The sequence below is a fragment of the Panulirus ornatus genome, chromosome 13 (assembly GCF_036320965.1).
Source record: "Panulirus ornatus isolate Po-2019 chromosome 13, ASM3632096v1, whole genome shotgun sequence".
Lineage (NCBI taxonomy): Eukaryota > Metazoa > Arthropoda > Malacostraca > Decapoda > Palinuridae > Panulirus > Panulirus ornatus.
In genome coordinates this window covers 12739797-12765308 of record NC_092236.1, presented here as the reverse complement: position 1 = coordinate 12765308, position 25512 = coordinate 12739797, and the positions used below count along the sequence as shown (strand labels likewise).

At 36.5% G+C, this 25512-nt stretch overlaps 2 protein-coding genes across 4 annotated transcripts; one reads left to right on the top strand and one right to left on the bottom strand.

Annotated features, from left to right (window-relative positions):
- Positions 1 to 666: 666 nt before the first annotated feature.
- On the bottom strand, positions 667 to 20513 carry LOC139752767 (uncharacterized). Of its 3 annotated transcripts, none has more exons than XM_071668670.1 (8): positions 19919 to 20513; positions 17471 to 17523; positions 13805 to 13945; positions 10413 to 10641; positions 9177 to 9559; positions 7388 to 7598; positions 5841 to 5998; positions 667 to 3325 (listed from the first exon to the last, which is right to left on the bottom strand). In XM_071668670.1, the coding sequence occupies exons 1-8, from the start codon at positions 20325 to 20327 to the stop codon at positions 2807 to 2809; spliced, it is 2103 nt and encodes a 700-aa protein (XP_071524771.1). In that variant the 5' UTR covers positions 20328 to 20513; the 3' UTR covers positions 667 to 2806. The 3 variants fall into 3 exon arrangements, with proteins under 3 accessions (XP_071524771.1, XP_071524770.1, XP_071524772.1); XM_071668669.1 differs by having other exon boundaries at positions 5817 to 5998; positions 19919 to 20511; XM_071668671.1 differs by having other exon boundaries at positions 5817 to 5998; positions 20234 to 20511.
- A 941-nt stretch (positions 20514 to 21454) lies between these two features.
- mRpL17 (mitochondrial ribosomal protein L17) lies at positions 21455 to 25196 on the top strand. The gene is made up of 4 exons (XM_071668672.1): positions 21455 to 21760; positions 22399 to 22500; positions 24205 to 24313; positions 24993 to 25196. Exons 1-4 carry the CDS (start codon positions 21563 to 21565, stop codon positions 25118 to 25120), a joined length of 537 nt encoding a protein of 178 aa, XP_071524773.1. The 5' UTR covers positions 21455 to 21562; the 3' UTR covers positions 25121 to 25196.
- The last annotated feature ends 316 nt before the right edge of the window (positions 25197 to 25512 follow it).

Genomic DNA, 25512 nt, shown 5'->3' with positions numbered 1-25512 from the left:
GACAGTGTTAATTGTGTGCATGGGTATATATGTATGTGTCTGTGTGTGTATATATATGTGTACATTGAGATGTATAGGTATGTATATTTGCGTGTGTGGACGTGTATGTATATACATGTGTATGTAGGTGGGTTGGGCCATTCTTTCGTCTGTTTCCTTGCGCTACCTCGCTAACGTGGGAGATAGCGACAAAGCAAAATAAATAAATCAATAATAATAATAATAATAATAATAATAATAATATACTATTTATATTTATTTTGCTTTGTCGCTGTCTCCCGCGTTTGCGAGGTAGCGCAAGGAAACAGACGAAAGAAATGGCCCAACCCACCCCCATACAAATGTATATACATACACGTCCACACACGCAAATATACATACCTATACATCTCAATGTACACATATATATACACACACAGACACATACATATATACCCATGCACACAATTAACACTGTCTGCCTTTATTCATTCCCATCGCCACCTCGCCACACATGGAATACCATCCCCCTTCCCCCTCATGTGTGCGAGGTAGCGCTAGGAAAAGACAACAAAAGCCCCATTCGTTCACACTCAGTCTCTAGCTGTCATGTAATAATGCACTGAAACCACAGCACCCTTTCCACATCTAGGCCCCACAATACTTTCCATGGTTTACCCTAGACGCTTCACATGCCCTGGTTCAATCCAATGACAGCACGTTGACCCCGGTATACCACATCGTTCCAATTCCAATTCCAATCTTGGAGAGAGGAGCAGATAAAGAAAGGTAAACCATGAAGTAATCTGTGGGGCTTTGCTGTGAATGATAGGCTTTGGTTTCAGTACATTACATATGAAAAGTAAAGAGTTGATGTGTGAAAATGAGGTCAAAGTTCATCTGTTCTAGAAGCTTTCTAAGATGGGAGAGACAATCAGGCAAGGAAAGAAAGTAATAATACTGTAATAATGTATATATGCCTTGTCCATGATTCCCTTCTATCTTTATGAGGCTCCTGCAGCAGTCAGGTCAACCACTTCCACAGGATGAGACTATAATTCCTTAGTGTTATACTGCTACAAGAGTGTCTATATGCAGAGAGCATGGGGCAACTGAATAATACATATTTTGGGTCTATTTTGGTAGTTGCATAATGGGCATGAAAGACCATGGGATAAGCTGAAATGGTGTTTGTAGCGATGGGTGCTGTCCAGAGAATAGACAAGAAAGTGTGACTTGTACTTTTCTGGGGAGTGTGACTTCTGATGGATGTATGATTGATGGGGTGGAGTTTATGATTAAGTTGGGAGGGCAATTATTTAGTGCCTGTCAGTTATTTCAGTGTGCTGTGTCACTGTTGTGTTTGTTGGGGTTGGAGGGATCTGTGAGTAGAGACTGATGAAGTGTGATGCAGGGGTATGCTTCTTATTTTTCCTTGGGGCCTGGAAATTAGAGATGGAATAGTATGGGTGGGAGGGGTTTAGTGCTGTTTCATGGAAATAAATATCAAGCATGCTGAGGTGGGATTATACTGGGGGAAATCTTCATTTCATTGTGTAGGTGCTGAGTGTTTGTGGTTGCTAGACAGCAATTGTTCTGATTTCTCATACTCTGTGTGGTTTACAGGTCTGTTATATTTGCCTTTGAGAGGATAGAAGATCAGGTAGGTTATGGAAAGTGGATGAATTGTTTGTGGTGGATGTTAAGGGATTCTTTTTCCTGTCCAAATCTGGCACCAGTCAGTGTTCTGTGGGTATGTAGTTTGTGTGTTACTTTTATGTTGATGTTTTTGGTTTGAGAACTGAATGCTGTGTGTCTTTTGTGATGCCTAGAATAGTTGGAGTTTTATTCAGTGGAAGTGATTGTCCATTCAGGGTGATTGGAGGATGTGAGCAGGATGTATCTCTGTCTGAGATTAAAATAGTGACTGAAGATTTTTGGGGGGATGCAGACATTCTGTTCTTTGTGAGTCAAAGGGGAAGGAGCAAAAAGCTGGAATCCCTCCTCACCCTGTATTACCTCCGTCCTAAAACTGGCCCAAATGAGGATTTATCCTTAAAGGTTTAAAAGCTCGGGTAGGGGTGTCTGAATGTGAATGAATGTCACCATGATAAGAAGAGAGATAAGTGTTATGTTTGATGAGAGGATACCATCTGGGTTATGAAAATATGCCAATAGTTGACCCTTCCTGATAGCTGAAATATGGATAGTAGATATTGGCCTATATTCAGGTCAGTATTCCAGTTTTGTACTTAACTTCAACATGCAGATAATGTCAGTTATATGAATTCAAGAGAGAATAGCCTTATACCGTATTCAAAAATCATAAATATTATACAGAGCAACACAACCTATTCATAAAACATTCACTGTGATTTATCAGATTTAATCCTAATCTAACTAGAGATGCTTACAACTTGAAACTCTGTACAAAAAATTAGAGGCTGAAATGATGAACATATACAAAAAAATATACACACACTGCAGCACAAATCACTTGCTTTTACCCTTTGGTTTGATTTTGTATATGAGCAGTGTAAAATATTTCTTTTCACATAAAAATTTTTTAATGAAAAAATATTTGAATTAATCTATTTGGTGGCAGTAACAACCTGTGTGACTGAATTTATTCTAATTTCTTCATACTAGAACAAAGAAAGTTACTCAGATATTAACTGATGTAATTGAGATAGTGTATGAAAGAGATGTATGAGGAGAAAGGTGCAAAGAAAATCCAAAAGTAAGGTACATGGACAAAAATAAGATCATTCTTAAAAATTCAAAGATATATACATGAAATTTCTTCACAGCCAAACCTGATTGAGTTTCAAGGTGAGGTGCCCATGGTTGCTGGTGTATACTGTGCCATGAAATGGCCTGGCATTGGGTAGTATTCAGCTGTAGGGGGTGGAGCCATAGGATATGGAGCCATGTTATGTGGGTACTGGGGGGCCTGTCCAAGCCAATGGGTGTGAGTAACAGGTGCATGAGTTGGTTGTTGCATGTGACTATGAGGAGGTGGAGGAGGAGGGGGCATCATAGGAGGCTTAGGAGGTGGAGGTGGAGGTGCAGGAGGAGGAGGAGGAGGCGGTGGTTTTGAAGGAACTTGATTGAGACATTTCATGCAATGGTGCTGCATTCCAGGCTGAGACACCTGCACTGTTGCAACTCCACAAGAGGCCACAGCAACTGGGCCTTGTTGGCTCATGGAGGTTACACTGGACGGAGGAAGGACAACAGCAGATGAAGATGGTGGTGGTTTCTTCTTGCGTCTAGACCCCTTTAAGATTCTCAGCCCTCCTCGGCTCCCTGCCTCGTCTTCTATGCTTGCCCAAATTGACTTTACCTGGTCATAAAAAGTAGATATAAATATAAAGTGAATATACCATTTAAGGAAAGACAATCAAGACATATATTCATTAACTGTCATAATTCTTTAATGATGGTAATTTTAATTTCCATCCCATTTTGGTGCTCTGCTGAAAATATGAATATTCTTACTTGACAATCTAAATACTGATAAGGAGGAAATGTATACATGAAAACTTCTTTTAATTACAGGGTAATTTTGACAGTATTCTTATTGTGGAACTATATAGTAGGTTGTATGAAATTAACCATACGTAATTATCTATATGTGCCATAGCCATATGGAGAGGGAGTTTTACCCTTATGGGGACCCCTTCTCTAGCAATTTCTACCATACATCCTATACATCTTAAATCTATTTGTGCTGTCTGCATTCACCATGTCCTTGATCATTCTATTCCATTCATCCACCATTCTCATATTAAGAGTACTATTTTACATATTCTTTTCTAATGAATTACATGCTTAATTTCATGTTAATCCCCTGATTGCTTTACCCCTACATTTCTCGGGAACTGTTGACCACACCCGAGAAGCACATTATAGTTTTGACCTTATGTAACATTAGAAAAGTTTGCTAAATATTTCCTTATCCATATATTTGAAAGCTATTCTGGTATTTGCCAGAAGACAGTCTATATCCTTATCCATTCTCCTGATGTGGGACTCTGACAGGTTTGAGACAATGTCATCTCCCATGCCCTTACGTGCAGAATTCTGATACATATTTCCTCCAAGATACTAACCATACTGAGATCTTTTTTCAATCTGTCCCATCCTCATTGACTTACATTTGCTTGGGGTGAATTTCATCAACCATGTAAGAGACCAACTCTGGTCTCTGTCTGAGTCCTTTGTAACTATATGCAATCCTGCTTACTTTTCACTTCTTTCATGACCTTTGCATTATATGCAACCATATTCACGCAGGAGTCCAAACCTTCAAGGAAGTATTTACATAGATCAAAAAGAGTAACGTTTACAAAACAGACCCAGAGGACACTCCACTGGTGACCTTCACCCATTTTGAGAAGGTTCCTCTGACATGTATTATTTGTTCCCTTCCATTAAGATAATGTTCTGTGGGAGGAAAGCTAGTTTAGGCACCTGACCTTCTTTAGATATAAGTTGTATATGTTGAGGAAGGAAAGGCAGATAAGAAAATAAATATCTTCAGTAGGAATGAGTAAGTATCAAAAGAAATGCTTCAAAGAATGATTGATTCACTGCTTGAGTTATACAGAGGCACATTATGAAGTCACAATGATTTAAACCCCTTATGACACCAAAACATGTTTGAACACCATGTGATTCTGGGAGAAAATGCCTTTAGAAAAATGTATGGTGGCATGCTGAAAATTTCTGAAATTACACCAAGAAACATATGACCATCCCCCTAAAATCTAGCTCCTCCAACTATTTTGCTGAGTGTGGGGATTAGTAATTATCAGAGCAATATTGAGTCTTATGTCTGTTATATATCCCATTTTCCAGTGATGACTGGACTTTTCTTACAGTTACTAAACAAAGCTATAGAATGCTCTCCCATTTTTGTGGTGCACGTGAACTTTGATTAATAACTTTTCTTACCTATGGAAACACAAAACACCTTAAACATCTGACCAACTCCTCTCCTATGAAAGTTAGATGATGCCAAAAGATATTTATGAGTTGTGCAGCGTTGATATGCTGCAAAACTGAAACATGACTTCACAAAGCCTATCTAAACCCCTCCCAATACACAGAACATATGGGAAGGCCAGATAATGCCAACAGATATCATTCCGCATCATAAAAAACTGCAAAATGTGGATAAGTTGGATATTTGCCAGTGATGAACAATTAAGATGGCTGTAAGAAACATGAAGTTGAGAGCAGCCTTGTAAGGGAGGAAAATCGGAGATGAACTGAAAGCTTTGGTAGCTTGAAAATGCTAAATTGGTGACTTTACAAGAAGTATACATGAAGGAGCATTTGTCCTGGATCTGATGTATGGAAAGAATAAGGTCATGCAGATCAGCCCTCCATAATCATACAGTTGAGTAACTATATGGTGGGTGTTCCCAAGTTAAATGGAAGAATCTGAATACATGTAGTTTTCTTTACATCTATCTACATTAAATGTATGCATTTTAATAATAAATACTGCAAGCTTTATGTAAAGTATTTCACTGAGAATCTGAAAATGAATAAGAAAATAGTAACTAGTTATAATCATCAAATCATATACAATCCACAATCTGTAATGCAGTTAAACTATCATACTTTATATTAAGTCAGACTTATGAATCAATCATACAAAAAAGCCAACAGTGACTGTATGATATTTAATGTAGTATCTTCTCTTATCCTGAAGACACATTTTCGTATTGTAACTACGGTCACCAAAGATTTGACAGAATTATAAATAATTCAAAGGTAAATGAATACACAGGAAACAAATGAATAGTACATGTTATTTAACTCACAGTCTGTTTGGAAAGAGTTATAACCTTTCGATGCTCCTCGGGGATAGATGTGGTTCCCAGTCGTTCACCAATTATAGTTTCCCAGACACTTGTCAAGTGTCTCGCTGTTTGAGAAGACTTCATCTTCATTATAGACAGCAAGGAAACAAAGTAGTGGTAAAATTCTTGAGTCATAACTATATCTGCAAAGATGGAAACAAAACATTTTAGAAAACTGAAATTCAAACGTCAAATGTGGATGAAAGAAATTCGATATTCATACTGACTTTATACCCAACACATTTACATGAATGCACTGGATTACTCTGTATTATATAATGCAATGAAAAAGTTAACCTGAACTCCCAAAGATATGGAATCAGATGAGATTATGATATGAAGGGGTTAAACAATGTTTGTGATATGGTTAGCACAGCTGAAACTGATGAGCTGGAAAAAGTGGGGAGGATCTGTAATTCTTGTTTTCTCCATCTTATTTACATTCACATGCAATCTTAACAGTTAGTGCATGTTAGTCTTCATAGTAGCTCTACCCCACTTCATTTATCTCTTTTTCCTCATTTGCCTCATTCTTATTTCGAACACCTCATCTCCTACACATAAAACAGAATCCACTGGTTTCTCTTAATTACGTCTCCCCCATAGGGTGGCAATATTGTTTTTGCTCTGATTCTTATGCTTATCATATTTCTGTTGTACGCTGTCATAAAAATTTAAAATACAATAGCCTGTAACAGTCACTCCGAAGAGCACTAGCACTAGGAAAAATAATTCACAGTCAAAATAATATTGCAAATCATTTGATATTTTTTTCTAGCACTTTCAGATTCCATGCATCATTTCAGAGACTAAATTATTCACTTTTACTGCTTTGCCTTATCTCTGCTTTACTGTTATTTCCCTCATCCCCATTCCTGCTCCCTGTACTGAATCATTTGTATACTTGTTAAGATAGCCCTCCGTCCTTTTTTACATATATACCCATCCTTCGCTTTTTGCAGGATCACTATATTCAATTTCATTATTGTCGGAGGTACCCACTTCCATCAGTCCCTCTTCTCATGCAGTCAAAATTCACTACTATGTGAAAGTGTGCCAAAGAAAGTGTATCACACCTTCATCTTTCTCTGTATGTTTTTTGGTTTGTTATATGCAATTTCAAGATAAAGTGAGTGGATATGAGTGTATGGGAAAATAGGAGTTCCTATGGGATGACATAAGGCAAGAGTAGATCACTGACTACTTAAAATGGTGAAGAGGAACATGCACATCTGTAATCACCATTACTTTTGGGGAATGTATGGCATGAATCCTCATTCTTCAAATACAGAAAATCAGATACTAGAATATGTTGTTTAAAACTTAGGCACCTTTAGTGCTACACAAAATTAAGTCCTTTTGATGCAATATATGAAAATAAAAATAAAAATTTTGATATTACATAATGTTTTGAACAAAAGTACATTCAATACTATACAAACTTTGAAAAAGATGAATCTTCAGTTTTCAATCTAAAGCTTTTAACATCACCTAGTTTAGCATGGTCCTAAACAATTAGTGAAATCACCTACCTCCATACATCTTGATATTGACAGAGGCTTTTGCATTAGAGTCATTTCTGAATAAATTTCTTGCATTTGGATGAAAAAGGGTAAAGTTGCAGTGATGAGTTTTACAGTCCAATTTACGGTATATCAAAACCATTGGAACTGGCAAGTCCATACATCGTCGTTTCATTCGAGCTCCTTTGAAAACTATTTGGCAAGTCCGATCTCCAGAAGACTTTAAAGAGAACAATACATTCATTAAAAATGATACCTCTTGAATGTTGTTTACTTGCAACTTATAAGTAAAGACAGAGCTAAAGGAAATATACATACACACATACACTTAATCATATGCACAAAACATTTCACTCTTATATATATTTATTTTTATTTATTCATTTTGCTTTGTCGCTGTCTACCGCGTTTGCGAGGTAGTGCAAGGAAACAGACGAAAGAAATGGCCCAACCCACCCCCATACACATGTATATACATACACGTCCACACACGCAAATATACATACATAACCATACATCTCAATGTACACATATATATACACACACAGACACATACATATATACACATGCACACAATTCACACTGTCTGCCTTTATTCATTCCCATTGCCACCTCGCAACACATGGAATAACATCCCCCTCCCCCCTCATGTGTGCGAGGTAGCGCTAGGAAAAGAAAACAAAGGCCCCATACGTTCACACTCAGTCTCTAGCTGTCGTGCAATAATGCCCGAAACCACAGCTCCCTTTCCACATCCAGGCCCCACAGAACTTTCCATGGTTTACCCCAGACACTTCACATGCCCTGATTCAATCCATTGACAGCACGTCGACCCCGGTATACCACATCGATCCAATTCACTCTATTCCTTGCCCGCCTTTCACCCTCCTGCATGTTCAGGCCCCGATCACTCAAAATCTTTTTCACTCCATCATTCCACCTCCAATTTGGTCTCCCACTTCTCCTCGTTCCCTCCACCTCCGACACATATATCCTCTTGGTCAATCTTTCCTCTCATTCTCTCCATGTGCCCAAACCATTTCAAAACACCCTCTTCTGCTCTCTCAACCACGCTCTTTTTATTTCCACACATCTCTCTTACCCTTACATTACTTACTCGATCAAACCACCTCACACCACATATTGTCCTCAAACATCTCATTTCCACCACATCCACCCTCCTGCGCACAACTCTATCCATAGCTCACGCCTCGCAACCATATAACATTATTAGAACCACTATTCCTTCAAACATACCCATTTTTGCTTTTCAAGATAATGCTTTCGACTTCCACACATTCATCAACACTCCCACAATTTTCACCCCCTCCCCCACCCTATGATTCACTTCTGCTTCCATGGTTCCATCCGCTGCCAAATCCACTCCCAGATATCTAAAACACTTCACCTCTTCCAGTTTTTCTCCATTCAAACTTACCTCCCAATTGACTTGACCCTCAACCCGACTGTACCAAATAACCTTGCTCTTATTCACATTTACTCCCAACTTTCTTCTTTCACACACTTTACCAAATTATCACCAGTGTGTGTATGTGTATGTGTGATCACCATTCCGTCCGTCTCTTAACTTTGTATATAAGCACAAAGTCTCTAATTATATGCACACACACACAAACCCTAACTGAAGCAAGGAACCCATTTACTGACTAGCTCCAAGGGGAGGATGAAAAGCTAGGATTGGCTCCGAGCCAACTCCCATACCCTGCCACATCAAAGATTTAAACTTAAAGAATATAATGAGGTGATTTCAGACCAAGCATGTCAATTTATACTATACCTTGTGACAGGATGGAGGTTTCCAAGCAATTCTCTCATTTTTTTCATTTACAGTAAAAATGTCATAAGAGACTCTCTTGACTACCTCCCGCTCCACAGCAGGTCCAAGGGTAAGAGCTTTATATTTTGGAGGTTTTCTTTTTACTTTTTGTTGTGTTAGTCCATTCACAAGAGGGGTATTAGATACTTCAGATGGTATTCCTGCAGTAGTCCTATTTTTATTTCCTGTTCCACAACACGTTTCCTGGATTTCCACAAGGCACTCTGCATATGCATCTGACGACATGCCTAAAGGCAGTGAATATGGTGTGTAGTTATTACTACCCACTTTAGGCCCATTTTCATCTCTTTCATTCACCTCTATTGTAGACTCTTCAACAGTAGCTGTAAATTAGAAATCTTTGTAAATAAAATACTTTTATTGTACTCTCCATCATTCATAGTATAATATGATTATAGCTTGGAAAACAATTAAGTTCATAAGCATTCAGATATAATCATCCATCTGACTGTGCAATTTCACACTAACTAAACATAAGACAACTTTTACAAAATAAAAAATTTTATGCCAGAACTGTTTTGCACTACCTGTTTCTAAATGTTTTCCTTATGTGCAGGAAAGCTAATTTTCTCTGTACTGTTACAATTCAATATACTGCCTAAGACAAAAACTTTTCTACTAACCAATCAGAAAAACTAGAGAGAGGAATTTTCCAGTAAACATTTCAAGCACTTTCCTGAGTCTTTTGATGCTCAGAAATCCAGAGGAGGTCAGTAATATTCAGAGAGATTTTGCATTTAGAAGTAATTTTTTGGTGTGGGCATGTGTGTGTTTCTGTTTTTTAACATCAGATAATATCTGGGAGGATTCTACATGTGCAACCCTGTCTGATTCATAAAATGCTGTACTCATGCCATTGATACTTATTCACGCATCCTTTTCTCTTGTAAAAAAAATAGCATAGCAATTCTGATTTAGACTGCTATGTCAATGGCAAAATTTACTATTCAAAGTTTTCAGCATGACATTATGTTTGTAATATTAAGTAATAACTATCTTTTTATTGATGAAAAATTAGATTCAATGAAATTCTAAACTAGCCTAAAATGGAATATGTTAAACAATCATTTTTACAGTACTGATACATTAATAACTAATATCTCTAAGATGGTGTACAACCAAATCATGTCTAAATGATGGGGATGAAACATTTTGTTCCAAAATATCATAACAAACCTCTTGCTCTTTTCTTCGCTCGACATTTAGCTGCTGCCACTCGCCTGAGGAATTTTCTTCTCTCTATTCTGTCTAGTCCTGCTAAATCCTCTTTAGAGTATCCTCTTTCCTTAAGACATACAGACTTCTTGAGGTGTCTCCGAACATTACTTCCCTCATGAGACCAATAGCCACAGTTACCACAGGCAAGTAAAACGTCACCAAATACCTCTTCACCCATCAACATTACCTGAGAAATGAACATAATGAATTCATGTGTAATCTACTCCTCTTACATAATAACATAAAATCAGATGTGACTAGAGGAGAGATTACAATGAAACATTAAAGTATGCTTTTACCAGTTACCTTATAATATGCATCACAGCAAAAATGGATGAAGGCAGCAAGTATGAATATGTACATGTGTGTATATTTTTTTTCCAAAAGAAGGAACAGAGAAGGGGGCCAGGTGAGGATGTTCCCTCAAAGGCCCAGTCCTCTGTTCTTAACGCTACCTCGCTAACGCGGGAAATGGCGAATAGTTTGAAAGAAAGAAAAAAGTGTATATCTATGTATATGTCTGTGTATATACATGTATATGTCTGTGTATGTACATGTATGTATATGTTGAATTGTATATGTATGTATATGTGCATGTGGGGTGTTTACGTGTATGTGGGTGGGTTGGGCCATTCCTTGTCTACTTCTTTGCGCTACCTCGCTAACGTGGGAGACAGTGTTAAAGTATAATGAGTAAAAAAATAAATATATATATATACACAGACATATACATATATACACTTGTACATATTCATACTTGCTTGCCTTCATCCATTCCTGGCGCTACCTGACCCACAGGAAACAGCATCGCCATCCCCAGCTTCAGCGAGGTAGCACCAGGAAAACAGACAATAAAGGCCACATTTGTTCACACTCAGTCTCTAGCTGTCATTGTAGACTATACATCTCTTAATACTTAAAGTATGATGTCACCAAAGATGATTATTGTTGGTTATTTTCACATAACTATGGGTAATCAAATAGATTATAAATAACTACAGTGGCACTCCAAAAAGTATCTGTCTAGATATTTACTGTTACCTTGAAATAACAATGAGGCTTTATCAACACACACTTTGGTTATTCTTCAAGGAATACTACATAACTAAAACAGTATTACATATAGGAGCTGAAAACACCAAAGGCATTCTATGTAGAGAATGATGCTTACTCACTTCATCAATACATAACAATATGTACTTACAATCAGGCACTAATACTGACTTCGCAGATTAACACTATAGGATATGGAATAAATGAAAGTTTAGAACTAACTAAAGCTAACATTCTTTCCTCTGTTTCCCACTTCTATAGGAATGATCCTTCAAGTAAAGAACTATTATCATATCCAAAGCTCTACATGAGAGAGTGATCAGCTCTATACACATAAGCAAATAATACTGCTAAATCTGCACATGCCATAAACTAGACAGTTAGAGAAAAAATAATTGAAAGCACTGTGGTAACTATCAAAGACATACTTTAGTTCTATCAGCATTTGTTTGTGAATAGTCATGCATGTTCATGTAAATGCATATATAAACCACTAAAAAAATGGATATCATGAGGAAAAAAATATAAAAGGACAGCAACATAATGGCCATTTCAGATCAGTCCCACTTTACACATTTAAGTATCACTATTCAAATGGTACATGAAATTGGCTTAAATACCTGCCCAGGAAAACACTGACATGGAAAGCATCTTTCCTCCCAGTGACTGTCCATTGCTTTTACATTTTTCAAACTGCTGCTTTTTTGCCGAGTCAAGTATTCTCAATCTCTATGCTATCCATCATTTTCATGTTCATTGATGTCTACCATTCTACCCTTCTTCACAGTATCTTACTTTTTACACTTTTACCTTCTGCATTTCTGTAAACTGTAAACTTGCTACAGCATATCTCATTCCTTTCAAACAGTCTTTTTAGTACTGCATTTAAGAGATGACTGCTTCATTATCTGAGCCTAACCTTATGTAAAAAATTAAGAATTTTTTAGGTAATGTTTTGGCTCTTGAAGCTGAGTCTTTGACATCTTAAGAGGGAAAGATGGCTAACAACAAAGATGTATAAGGAAAATTACTTATACCAACAATTCTTTGACAGTGAAAAGGGGCAATACAATATCAGTGGACTGCTAAATTTTCACTGAGTGCTATTAGTTCTATGTTATGTAAGGTCAAAAACATACAAAATTTGCCTCCACAATATGTGTAAAAACAGGTCTGTATGCAGAAATACCATGTGCTATCAAGTGCGAGGGTGAAAGGAACTGAAACAAGGTGAGTTATAGGGCAATGGAGAGTAATTAAGGAGGCAGTGTTTACATGTAAAGGCATGCAGAAGACAGAAGGTAAGAGCAAGTGCCAGACTGAGTGTTAATCTGTTAATGAAACAGAAAATGGAGGTATATGTAGAGGACTGTAAGTACATGAGCACAAGAGAAAGTGGTAGGTCAAGAGAAAGGTATGACAACTGAAAAGTGCTTGTCAGGTCATTTTGGTATGTATTTGTTTTGTCATTATTGTGTTTGTTGAGCACTGGGAATGTGAGGGTATAGGCTACTGAAGTGTGAGGCAGGTGGATGCTTTTTATTTCTATTTGGGGGTTGGAGTGGTTTGGATGATGACAGGGGTCTAGTGCTGTTGCAAAGAATTGAATGCTAAGCTTGTTGAAGTGGGACTGTATTGGGAGGATCTTTGTTTCATTGTACAAAAGTTATGCGTTTGTGGTTGCTATGCAGCCATTTGTTCGTAGTGTTCTCTGATGTGTGGTTTGCAGCACTGTTATATTTGCTTTTTTTTTTGAGTGGGTGGATGATTAGACAGGCGAGGTATAGTTTAGGGTGGAGAGGATGAATTGATTGTAGAGGGCATAGTGCCAGTTAGTGTTCTAAGGGCAATTAATGTGCACATTGCTTTTGTTTTGATGCTTAAGGTGTGAGGAGTAAATAATGAAATATGTGTTTTATATGTAATATCAAGAATAAACTACCCTCTCATGTCTCTCCCAATGACTATTATCTGGTAAATTTTAAAAAGCAGGTTTCTCTCTCCAAAATTCTTAGATACATTTCCTTGCCTCTTCTTTTCCCCTTCCTCTTTACATATCAATTAAGGCCTGGCCTTGATGTGGACTTTTGTCTGTGCCTGGTGCCTCTAACGTAAAAAGAATAAATGGTGTTTTGTTGAGTGGGAGACAGAATTACAGTATTAACAGAGAATACCTCTTTAAACTAGAAACAGAAACATAAGAAAACTTCATTAAAGTGATGCACAAGTAAAGCATATCAATTAAACCTTCTACAAATACACATTATGGAATTATAGTTACAGAGCATAAGTCATACTTTTCGCCCTCCCTTCTTCCTAATGCCACGATTCGTTGATTCATGATTGCGTGTAAAGATCCTGAGAAGAAAAGGCTCCTCCTCTTTAATGGCATATACTCTATGGAGATTTAAAAACTCTGTGGTAAACCATTCAGCTATCTGAAACAAAAAACACATGAAAAACTATAACTATTTCCTTTCCTTGAGCACTTTTTATACAAAAACTTATGTGCAGTACATTTCTACCTACCAATCTATTCTTAATCTTTACATAATTTCCTAAGTAAAAGGTTCTGGGTTTGGTGCAAAATCATTCTGGCCATCCCTAATTAACATTACTTAATCAAAATTTTGCAATCATATATACTTTCATCTCTCATGTATGCTTTCTAAGGTATCCTTCCATCTTAACCCCTATAGCTACATATGTCACCCTAAAACACTGATATTCTTTACACAACTATTCTTTCTACATGCCTGTACATGATAAACCACTTTTCCATCCTTAATTCTCTTGGTTACTATCACTTCACTTTTATGCTCCCCTTCAACTTCCACCTCTACTACCTTATCTAACTCCACCCCCCTCATATCATAGTTCATTTTTGAGTCCTTCTGACACACTAACCATTCTGCACTCCTATTCACACCGGTTTTCATTCACAATGGTTGCCCTAGTTTTTCCATCAAGTCATCTTGAGGCCCCTGAAACTTTAGAAACCAACTAATCATACTGAAAGATTGATCACAGGGAAGAATATATCATTAATGGAGTGAACAGTAATGTAATGAATTCTAGCTAGTTTACATGAGTGGAACCTGTGGTCAAAGGCTCAAGCAAAATAATGCTGTGATAATCAATATCAGGAAACAAGTAGAAAAATATATACATATGCATAAACTTTATTGACTCCAATCCAGTATTATATACTCTGGACACAACTATATTCTGAAACAAGCTGGGGAACTCGTTCTTGGTAAAATAGTGCTCACATCTGCTAACACAACCCAGGCATCTGCACATCAACATAATCCATTGTTTGCTGTGTTTTGAATCTGAGGTAATTAAGTCTGATGTTTTCCCATGTTATCTCAGTACATTTTCCCTTTATATAGGTATAAGCAATGTCCAAGACCCAATGACAATTGTAATGGTGTTAGTAGTATGAAAATAAAGCATATTTCTCTTACAATTGTGCAAAAGTGGAAATTCTACAATTGTTAGTAAAAGGTGACTCAGTGATCAATATTTTTGATGGTTCTCATACTGGAATATTAACAATATAGATTCCTTTGTAGTAGAAAAATATATACATATGCATAAACTTTATTGACTCCAATCCAGTATTATATACTCTGGACACAACTATATTCTGAAACAAGCTGGGGAACTCGTTCTTGGTAAAATAGTGCTCACATCTGCTAACACAACCCAGGCATCTGCACATCAACATAATCCATTGTTTGCTGTGTTTTGAATCTGAGGTAATTAAGTCTGATGTTCTCCCATGTTATCTCAGTACATTTTCCCTTTATATAGGTATAAGCAATGTCCAAGACCCAATGACAATTGTAATGGTGTTAGTAGTATGAAAATAAAGCATATTTCTCTTACAATTGTGCAAAAGTGGAAATTCTACAATTGTTAGTAAAAGGTGACTCAGTGATCAATATTTTTGATGGTTCTCATACTGGAATATTAACAATATATGAAACAATACGAAAAGTCCTTGAGATTCTTTGTTAAAAGTGACACCATAATGCAAAGAGCTAAGGCTAGGAAGTGGCACTGAAGTTCATCAGATATGAAGACTTCTATTGTGGCCAACCACTTGAGGGAATTTCTGGAGGGAATGGGAATCAGAGATAAAGACAGATAGAAGATCAGCAGACCTTAATCAGCTTATACACAAGCAATCTTGGTTATGATGCAAGAAAGCTGTGCTCACTTCTAACTCCAAACTAACAGAAAAGGCAAAGTGATTACATCAACAGTTAGAAATATGTGAGCCTTGTAAATTATCCATGAGATGGTTGCATAAATCTATGTCATGGCATCAAACGCCTGAAAGTGAGGTTTGCTGACTACAGAGAGGGAGGATTACAGGACTCAGGAACTGCAAATCAAAGGAAGATCTAAGGCGCATACCTGTTAAATTTAGTTTGCCAACAGTAGGCATCACTATGAAGGATAAAGGCTTAAAACAAACATCTTGACAATAAATGATGAGAATATATTTTATACATTTCAATTCAACTATAAATATCTTCAATCATACAATGTTTTTGTATACTTTGCTTTATTTTCCACGAACCATGTTAATATAACATCATATAATTGAGACAATGAACGTCAAATATTGTATGCAACTAGATAACAAAAGCTGACACTAAATCCTTGCAATACTGAGGAAACTATTGATACAACCTTTGACATACACACAATTAATCTATTTTGTATGAATGCAACATCAATCTAATGTCTATAACAAATCAATGTTTCTTACTGGCATCTCGCCATGGACTAAGCGTGCACTAAACATGACTAAAGTACAGCAGTACCATAACAGTTTTGGATTGTTATTAAAGAAGTTATAATCATTTTCTTCAATATACCAAAATCTTGTTCCATTTCATACGGTAATGAGAACAAAGAAAAATAAAAAAAAAAAAAAAAAGTTAATGCGCTGAATTAAGAAAATCACTCTGAACTCCCCTCACTAAAGTAAGACTACATATTACTCTAAATGCTTTACTGAATTAGATTAGGTTTCTTGGATTGGTAATTTCTTTCCTTTTGTTTACATTCCTTGTTTGTACCTCATATTTTTCCTCAGTTTCAATTCCCCTGCTCATTTTGGGGAGACTTGCCTCTCTGTAGGTACACACTGCTGCAATTCTAATACTATTCTCTTATACAAAATGATTCCCCTGATGTAATTTTTGTTACTTTCCCTGAGTCAACTTTGTCATGTGACTTAAATCAACATTCACCTAAATAACTTCAGCTGTGATGTTTAAAACTTATATAAACTTATATGCAGAATTGAAAATTCAAACTCCACAGGTTAGAATAGAAATATATTCAGTTTGTTATCAGGTAACCTTGGCAAGGAACATAAACATCTATTCACATTCCAGCGAATCCATAATTTGGTAACCCAATGTTTCCAAACAAGAGACATAGAATGTAAAAGGATAACTAAAATCTATGGTTGTATTCAACTCAGATGAAGCAAAGTGATTAAGACCAATATTGTTTATATCTTAGTTACATTTGTTTTGCACACAATTGTTTTACTGATACACATTAAGGAGTTCTTTACATAACTTGAGCAACTCATCAGTGTTGAGTCTAAAAATGTTTGAATGATTTACTGCTATATGTCAAAAACAGTTAATGCCTTATCTATAATTCACTAAAATTGATTATGTAGGTATCTGAACGAAAAGCCAACCAACAAAATTATCTTCAATCTAACAGAATAAACATTTGAAATGGTAACTTAATTCTCTTCTCAATCCAATGAAATACACAAGAAATAGTGACATCATTTCATTAAGTATACCCTGTACCTCATTCTTTACTGTACTTGAAAATATTAACAGTGGCAAAGAAGCTAAAAAAACACTAGCTACTTATTGCAAAACATAAGATCACAATATTGTATCTCCATTACTTACTTTAGAAGGGTTAGTTTTATCAACATCTCCTTTGCATCCTATATAAAGAAGACCTGAAAATAAAAATGTACCTATCATTACATTAACAAAAATTATCCAGCTTATCAGTCTATCTATTTGCTATTTTTTCTATGAAACATGCTTGTACACATGTCTTACAGATGGGTAACTATTCTAACCCATCCACTTATCAATTTGTCTTCAACTTCCTTAAGGATCTTGAATCTTGCAGCCATCTTTCTGATCAATAACATATTTTTGCCAAGCAAAAGCCACCCATAAATCTCTCCATGTTTCTGCTTGGCTAAAACTTCTGAGAGACTTTGGTGAATCCCATTTTGTAGCTCTCATTATCCTAAAAGCATTTGACAGAGTGAGACATCAGGGTCTCTTCTCCAAGCTCTCTACATTGGCCTTTTTTTCCCTCACTCTCTTCTCTATCTTCATCTCTTTATGGTCTATCTCTGCAACTCCTGAGAAATCAACCATTCCATCTTTCCCTATCAACAGAAGGGTTCTGTTCCGTCTCCTATGCCTTTTTTCCTTGTTGTATATGAATTCCTTTATTCAACAATTAATGAAATGCACTCCTATGACAATTCTAAACTGCATTCCTCTGCTTCTTTCAAATATGCTCCAGCTACTCTTTTTCAGTGTCTCAGTATATAAAGCAAATCTGAACAAGAATTCCCATTGGGCCACACATAATCCAATTAAGTTTAATGCCTTTAAAATCCAGTTTTCCTCTTTCCCTTTCTATTACTCATCATAACGTTCCCTATACCTATTCTACATCTTTTGATGTCTGTTCCCACCTGAAATGCCCTCATAGGAATGGCATAACATTCCCATCTCTTATAAAGGCTCTAAAATTCTACCACTAAACCAAACATTCGATAACATTTACTAATCTTACCTTGAAAAACCCATATCACACAAATAGCTGCCTTCTCTATGAAATGACATTACCAGTTCAAATGTCAAAGATTTAATAAGATCCTGTTGCTCAAATTATACAAAGGACTGATTTGAGCTCGGAAAGCTTCTGATAATGTCAAGTCTAAAGAAATATGACCTATCAACTATCCCAGTCTGACCTTATAACTCTAGCCATTTACCATATCCAGTACTGTTGCTTCTCTTCCACTCTTCTGCAAATATCAACTTGGGTTTCTTCCTGTGAGAAATGGCCCACTGTGTGCCCTGCCACTAGATAAAACTAAGTCTGCTTCATATGAATAGTGTGTGGTTACTGTTAATGCAAGGGTGGGATGCTGTAATGGCTGTTTCCTTCCATACACTGCAAAACTTTGTTACTCTTTATGGTCTCATGTTTTTCCTAACAGCTATGACTTGTCCTTTTACAGATTGCATAGTTTCCTCTTCCTCAAAAATTATTCAATCATTCTTCATCTTTCTTTACTTTCAAAAACTTTTAAATTCTTTTTCTACAATTTTCCTTACTTCTTTATTTCTTAGCTCCTTTTTTCATGTTAAAATCAAGATCTGGCTTCTATAAGAAATTTTGTCCAGGAGAAGAGCATTCAACATATAAAACAAATATCATTCCAATCACTATAAGCTTTTTAGTAGTAAATCCCAAATCTAATGGTATTATGGCAAAAAACAATCACATGAACTGGAAGTTCCCTGTTATAAGTTATATGGTTCCAGGGAAATCTCAATACATTTGTCAAATCTACTTGATACTTCTTTCTACATTTCCTTTCTAAATAGTCTATATCAGTACTTAAGTAGGCCTACACATTATGCCCTCGAAAGGCGATTAATTGATCTTAAATTACCTCCTCAGATGATCACTGTTCATGGTATGTTATTCAAAAGTTTTTCTGTGCAAGTTTACGATAGTAAAAACAAAATAAGACCTGCTGGTGGTAATTCTTACTCTTTTGATGCTGCTGGGGAGCACATGAAGAGAGAAAATGAGGGTTTATTCAACATGAAAAGACATGAAACATTAATTTCCCTAGCAGTCAAAATCTACCATAGTTTTATATGTTATAGCAAAAGCAACCATCAATGTTGCCATTTGCTACATCCTACTTCAAGAGATAGTATGATCGCTGGAATGCATTCATGAACTGAAACAAGGATGCATGCAGCATGTACTCAATACCCAACAAAAGGATGTAACCATGAGACCATATCAATGATATAGTCTTCAAACAGCGTTGATAAAATAGTAAATATCAACTGCCAGTGAAAGCTATGTGAGGTTAACAGAGGTTCTCTTAACTTTCTGATATTTTGTTTACTATTATATTAACTTTACATTCACAGCGCTCCCCATTATAATTTTTTGACAGTAAAAATTACCACTTGTGGCCTCATTCTCTTCTTACTAAAGTAAATTAACTTTGTGAAAAAAAATCCATTCTATAAATCCCTACACCACTAAACTTCACAATAATCTCAGTTTATACTTACCCCCAGCTTCTCTCATTCCCTCTAAGTTAAAATCTACTTTTATTTTAGCATTTAGATCATTATCATATAATCTATCTTTATCAGTATTAACTACAGAATTCTCATTCTCTTTCTCGCCTTCACAAACACTTTCTGACAGCAAGATTTCTGTATCAACTGCTTGGCTAGCATCAGCGTCGTTAATATCTGCCCTGTTCTGTCTTGTATGTATGTGATTTTCTGAATTGACAATAGTTTGTAGGGGTTCACACTGATCACTGCTCAAAATCCCTGTATCTGTATAAGCCTGGTTACAGTGACTAATTGATTGATTACTTTTTAAAGAATGAGTTTGAGCGCATATCTCAGCGTCCGAGTTCTGAATGCTATGACTTCCTATTTCTTTTTTTCTGACTGGAGGGTCTGCCATTGCCTGTGCTAGTGCTAAAGGAAAGTCGCTTTAGTCAAGCATAACGGAAAATAAAGCAACAGGAAGAAATAGCCCTCATCGTCTGCACTCTTTGTTTGTAAACATTGTGGATGGATGAACGGGTTGTAACTCAGCTCAACATTACCACGGTATCACTTTTCCATGTCACGTCCACCACAGCTTGGTACCAGTATAAAAGAAGCGAGAGGCACCTATTGGTGCTAGTTTTTTTTTTTTTCAATGCGCATCTCTACATGTTTCATTTCAAAATAATTCTTCTCTCAGTGTTTGGTTTATTGTTGGTTCTCCTAAATTGATTTAGTGTGGTTATATTGTTATTTTCATTTTGTGGTCTCTTCCAGGAATCCACTTCTCTCTGAGAGTACTTTTTAGTGTTTTTACAACTTTATCTCTCAAAGGTATTGTGATCATTACCTCTTAATATGTTCCTATTTTCTTGGAAGAACTTTGGGTTATCGATGTTTTCTATTCACTCCATAATTCTATGTTTCTTTTCTCTAATGTGGTTAATCTATCTTCATATGACATCTTTCTTACTCCTAGAACTATACTAGTATCTCTTGTCTGGAGACTGAGGGAAGTTTATTCCAATATTACTGAAATTTTTTGTCCACCTTTACAAAGCATCTCTGATTTTAAACTGATGTTGCTCATCTATGTATCTATATATCGTGGAAAACTTAATGTATTACTGAAATTGTGCCAACAACGAACACACTTGTTTCCTTTCCCTGCATATACTGTTTTCCTACATTTCGAGTTTTCGACCCATATTTCTTTGCATTAGTCAGTTCTATTATTCCTATGATAGCCTATTAATATGTCCGTTGCTTCAGTCTTTCCACGTTTCCATTAAATGCTTGTAAACATCTGTTATCATTCATACTGTCTTTCAGAAGCATTCTATAAGGAAGTATTCTTACACTTGAAATATGAATACCTGAAGTCTCGTGCACGCCTGCAGCTCGACCCTAAGAAGATACTAGTCCCCCCATAAAACACCTGAGTAGAGAATGTTAGTTTTGAAATACACATAAGAGATGTCGCTAGTATGTTAAGCTTTATTAATGGTCTTTCGGTATTGTTTCCTTCTCTTGGTATAACACTTTCCATTTTGTGGTATCAGATGCACAGCTGACTCTTCATCGAATTGTTTACACTTACAACACGGGGCAAGGCTCTTATAAAATAGTAAAAAGAAGAAAAGAGCAACGATGAATCAGGCAGAAATCCGAAAATTGATTCCAGCTATCCGTATAGCAATACACCCCAAACACAGAAAGTTCTCAAACCCCAAAGGACCCGAGGGACGACTGATGAAGATGAGGGCAACAGTGTCGGACTTGGTGAAGAATGAGAGGATTGAATTAAACTACCGTAGGGCTGACGAAGCCAGGGGTTATGCTGAACGAGTAAGTTGGAGGATGTCTTTGTGCAAATAGTTTTGCACGAGTTGTGCGATTTAACACTCCATTGTTCTGAGCCGTCTTAGAAAATGAGTGATGTTCTGTGGTACTAAAGTAGTACATAGGGAGTGTAACAGTTGTGACTCATGATTTTTTTAGGGCATTAATTCTATATCATGAAAGGCAGTAGTAATGAGGGTTATGTTGGTAATGGAAATTTTGGTATTTTTGTAACAGGAGGTATGCGTATGCAGAATGTTAAGAGCACCAATAAACATTCATGTAACACCATGGCTGTACTATCTGTTTGTTGACATTTGGCACAATATTCGCTGTACTCATTCATGGGAGTGATTGGTATGTTTAGATAAATCTGTTGTAATTCAGTTAATGATAAGGGTGAACCAAGACCACTGGGCTGATCCTCTGTCAATTGTTTCACCTTTGGGTATTTTTATATATGAACAAGTTTGTGTCAATTATCAAGCAGGTTTTCATCATTATGTAGTGAAGGTTACATATTGAACAAGTTTGTGTCAATTATCAAGCAGGTTTTCATCATTATGTAGTGAAGGTTACATATTGACCGAGTTCCGTATCACCCATGGATTTGAAAATAGATACACATTATTATTACTTTCCAGCTTATTGGAGATGCCATCAGGTATGGAGATCTTCACAGGCCTACAATGGAGATGGCTACTTATTGGTTAACAGAAAAGCAGCTCGTACACAAGTTATTTAAGGTAAGCCACTGGCTTTTTCTGATTTTTACAAAAGTTGGAAGTTTACAAAGATGAATTAGAAAACACCTTAGTAACTTTTGAAATCATTAACATATGAAAACTTTAAGGGAAAAATTGGGTTGCATTCATCAGACTATTTGTCCCAAACCCTTTGGTTATAGATTTTCTTATTTAAATGTACTTTCTTTGTACTTATTAAAAAGGATTTATAAAAAAAAAAGGACATAAGAATAGAAAATTAGTTTACTCATTAAAGTGTGATGTCATTTGGCTGCTGTCTGGCCCTGATGCTGAGTTTTCCTCAAGTTAATCTTTTGCTTTAGGTACATGGCTGTACCTGTTAAATTTATACCTGTACAGGCACGTATGTACATCATACTCATTATACATGTTGTAAATTTCTTAATTTTCGCTTGTACTAGATACTGATTTTTTATGATTTGTTAACACAGCAGATTTTGAATTATCACCATTCAAAACAATTGGAGTATCCTATGTGCAATACTTTTCAAGAGTATATGGTGTGGGAGGTAAGTTGCTAGAAGCAGTGAAAAGTTTTTACCAAGGATGTAAGGCATATGTACGAGTAGGAAGAGAGGAGAGTGATTGGTTCTCAGTGAATGTCGGTGTATTGCAGGGGTGTGTGATGTCCCCATGGTTGTTTTCCATAGGGTGGGGTAGCAACAAGAATGAATGAAGGCAAGTAAGTATGAATATGTAAATGTGTATATATGTAGATGTCTGTGTGTGTGTGTTTACGTATATGTGCATGTAAGGGCATTTATGTATATACATGTGTATATGAGTGGATGGGTCAATCTTTGTTTCCTGGCACTACCTCACTGATGTGGAAAACAGTGATCAATTATAATAAAAAACAAATCTATTTATTATACTTTGTCGCTGTCTCCTGCGTTAGCGAGGTAGCGCAAGGAAACAGATGAAAAATGGCCCAACCCGCCCACATGCACACATACATACTAATACATTTCAACGTATACATATACATACATACACAGACATATACATATATACACATGTACATAATTCATACTTCTGCCTTTATTCATTCCTGTCACCACACATGAAATGACACCCTCCTCCCCCTGCACGCATGCGAGGTAGCGCTAGGAAGAAACAAAGGCCACATTCGTTCACACTCAGTCTCTATCTGTCATGTATAATGCACGAAACTACAGCTCCCTTTCCACATCCAGGCCCCACAAAACTTTCCATGGTTTACCCCAGACTTTTCTTTCATTGTTACAGCTTTGTTTTCCTGCTTAAATGTGCATTTACAGTCATAATCAGATCTACCCTTTCTCCATTCTATAAAAGTTAAGTCACCTGATCATGTTATTTTTATTTGCTTATTTCCTTCCGTATCTTTTCAGTAGTTGTTCATACTTCTTAGATGTATGCCCTTGTAGTTGAAGGCAGTCTGTGTCTTTATCTTAATTTTGTTTATGGCTGGTATTCTTATTGAAGTTAAATCACATTTCTAATGAGAAAATTTCATGATCTAATTACATTCAGACTTATTGCTAGAGACCTACTGCAGTGCCACCTTGCTTAGTGGTGTCTCTGTAAGTCTTAGATATCTCATATCCTTCTTTATCTGCTTCAGTTTTTTTCCATAGGATCACTGGGTATGTCCTGGATTTCGATGATGATGATGACACATTTACTCCATTTTTTTTTCAGGTCTTAGTTCCACGCTACAAGGACACATATGAGTCATACACACAAATTCACAAAGCTCCAAACATATACCCAGGCTGCTTCTATGATCGTTCTGTCTTAGAACTGAAAGGTATGTAAAAATTACTTCACACCTTTCACCCTTTCCTGATTTGATCCCTTCAGGTTTTCCCTGTTAGTATTTTATAAGTGGATATAATCATGCTTCATATATGTATAAGACTAAGTCAGTATGATTGCTTAATGAGCCACTAGCCACAGCTGTGAAAAGCTGAAGAGTAATACCAAGGTCTTAGTCTCACATTGTGGTTTCCAGTATTTCAAGAGTTCCATGCCATACAAGGTTGGTATTTTCTCACATTGTGGTTTCCAGTATTTCAAAGTTCCATGTCATACAGAAGTTGGTATTACCTATTTCTTGTTTCACTACACCTTTTCCCTGTAGGCTGGAGAAAGTGCAGTTAGAAAGGTAAATGACCCTTCTTTGATGCAAGTAAAATTTCACCCTTATGATTATCTTTGTAAAACTTGTCGGTTTATCAGTATTTCAGACTCACTCATACCAGAATTATTATTTCCAACATTTTGCCAGCCATAGGTTTCTCCCTGTAAGTTATAGTTTGTATCAGAAATGGCACCTTTTCTGGTCTCCCTTCCTTCCCAGCTTCATCCCTCCTATTTTTGTCTTTTCCTTCAACCTCACCCATTTATTTTTTTCTCTCCCCATACCATTTCATACCCTCCGTGCCCTTCTGCTGTACTACAGTACTTAACCTGCATTTTTCCCTCAGGTAATCAGTTTCCATCTCTTCAGAGAAGAACTTCGTCTCGAAACTGGATACAAAACATTCTCTTAGAAGAGGCACGCAGAGAAATTATAGAGAAAAAGCCCATGATAGAGAATGAGGGACAAGACTAAATTCACTCCACAACTGTTATAACAAAATATCCTGTTTATATTTGTAGTATACTGATTAAAGACATACCTGTTATCATCAACCTTTGTATATCCTGTGAACTACACAACCAAAATTTGACATTGTACTTATAACTAATTTAATGTATAATATTGAATTCTGTATAAGGATGATAATATGAGCATCTACACAAAGTGTGAGAGTACTTGTAGACACCTGCATGAACACAGTAAGTTTCTCCTCTTATACAAAGGGGTGCATCTATGTATAAATTTCTTTTTCCATTTCCATTTTGTCCTAGGATCCCCTTTTATGGGGCTCCAACAGCACTTACGAAACTAGCCACATCCATTGAGCAGGAATACACGTCAAGAAGAGATGGGCCAGATAATCC

Excerpts from the sequence above, each read along its gene's own strand:
- LOC139752767 (XM_071668669.1), bottom strand. The coding sequence starts at position 20,327 with ATGGCAGACCCTCCAGTCAGAAAAAAAGAAATAGGAAGTCATAGCATT. Across the intron at positions 10,642-13,804 it reads GGAAGAAGGGAGGGCGAAAA|GTAATGTTGATGGGTGAAGA; the intron begins GTATGACTTATG and ends TTCATTTCTCAG. Across the intron at positions 7,599-9,176 it reads AACCTCCATCCTGTCACAAG|TCTTCTGGAGATCGGACTTG; the intron begins GTATAGTATAAA and ends TTCTCTTTAAAG.
- mRpL17 (XM_071668672.1), top strand. The coding sequence starts at position 21,563 with ATGAATCAGGCAGAAATCCGAAAATTGATTCCAGCTATCCGTATAGCA. Across the intron at positions 21,761-22,398 it reads CCAGGGGTTATGCTGAACGA|CTTATTGGAGATGCCATCAG; the intron begins GTAAGTTGGAGG and ends ATTACTTTCCAG. Across the intron at positions 24,314-24,992 it reads TTCTGTCTTAGAACTGAAAG|GTAATCAGTTTCCATCTCTT; the intron begins GTATGTAAAAAT and ends TTTTTCCCTCAG.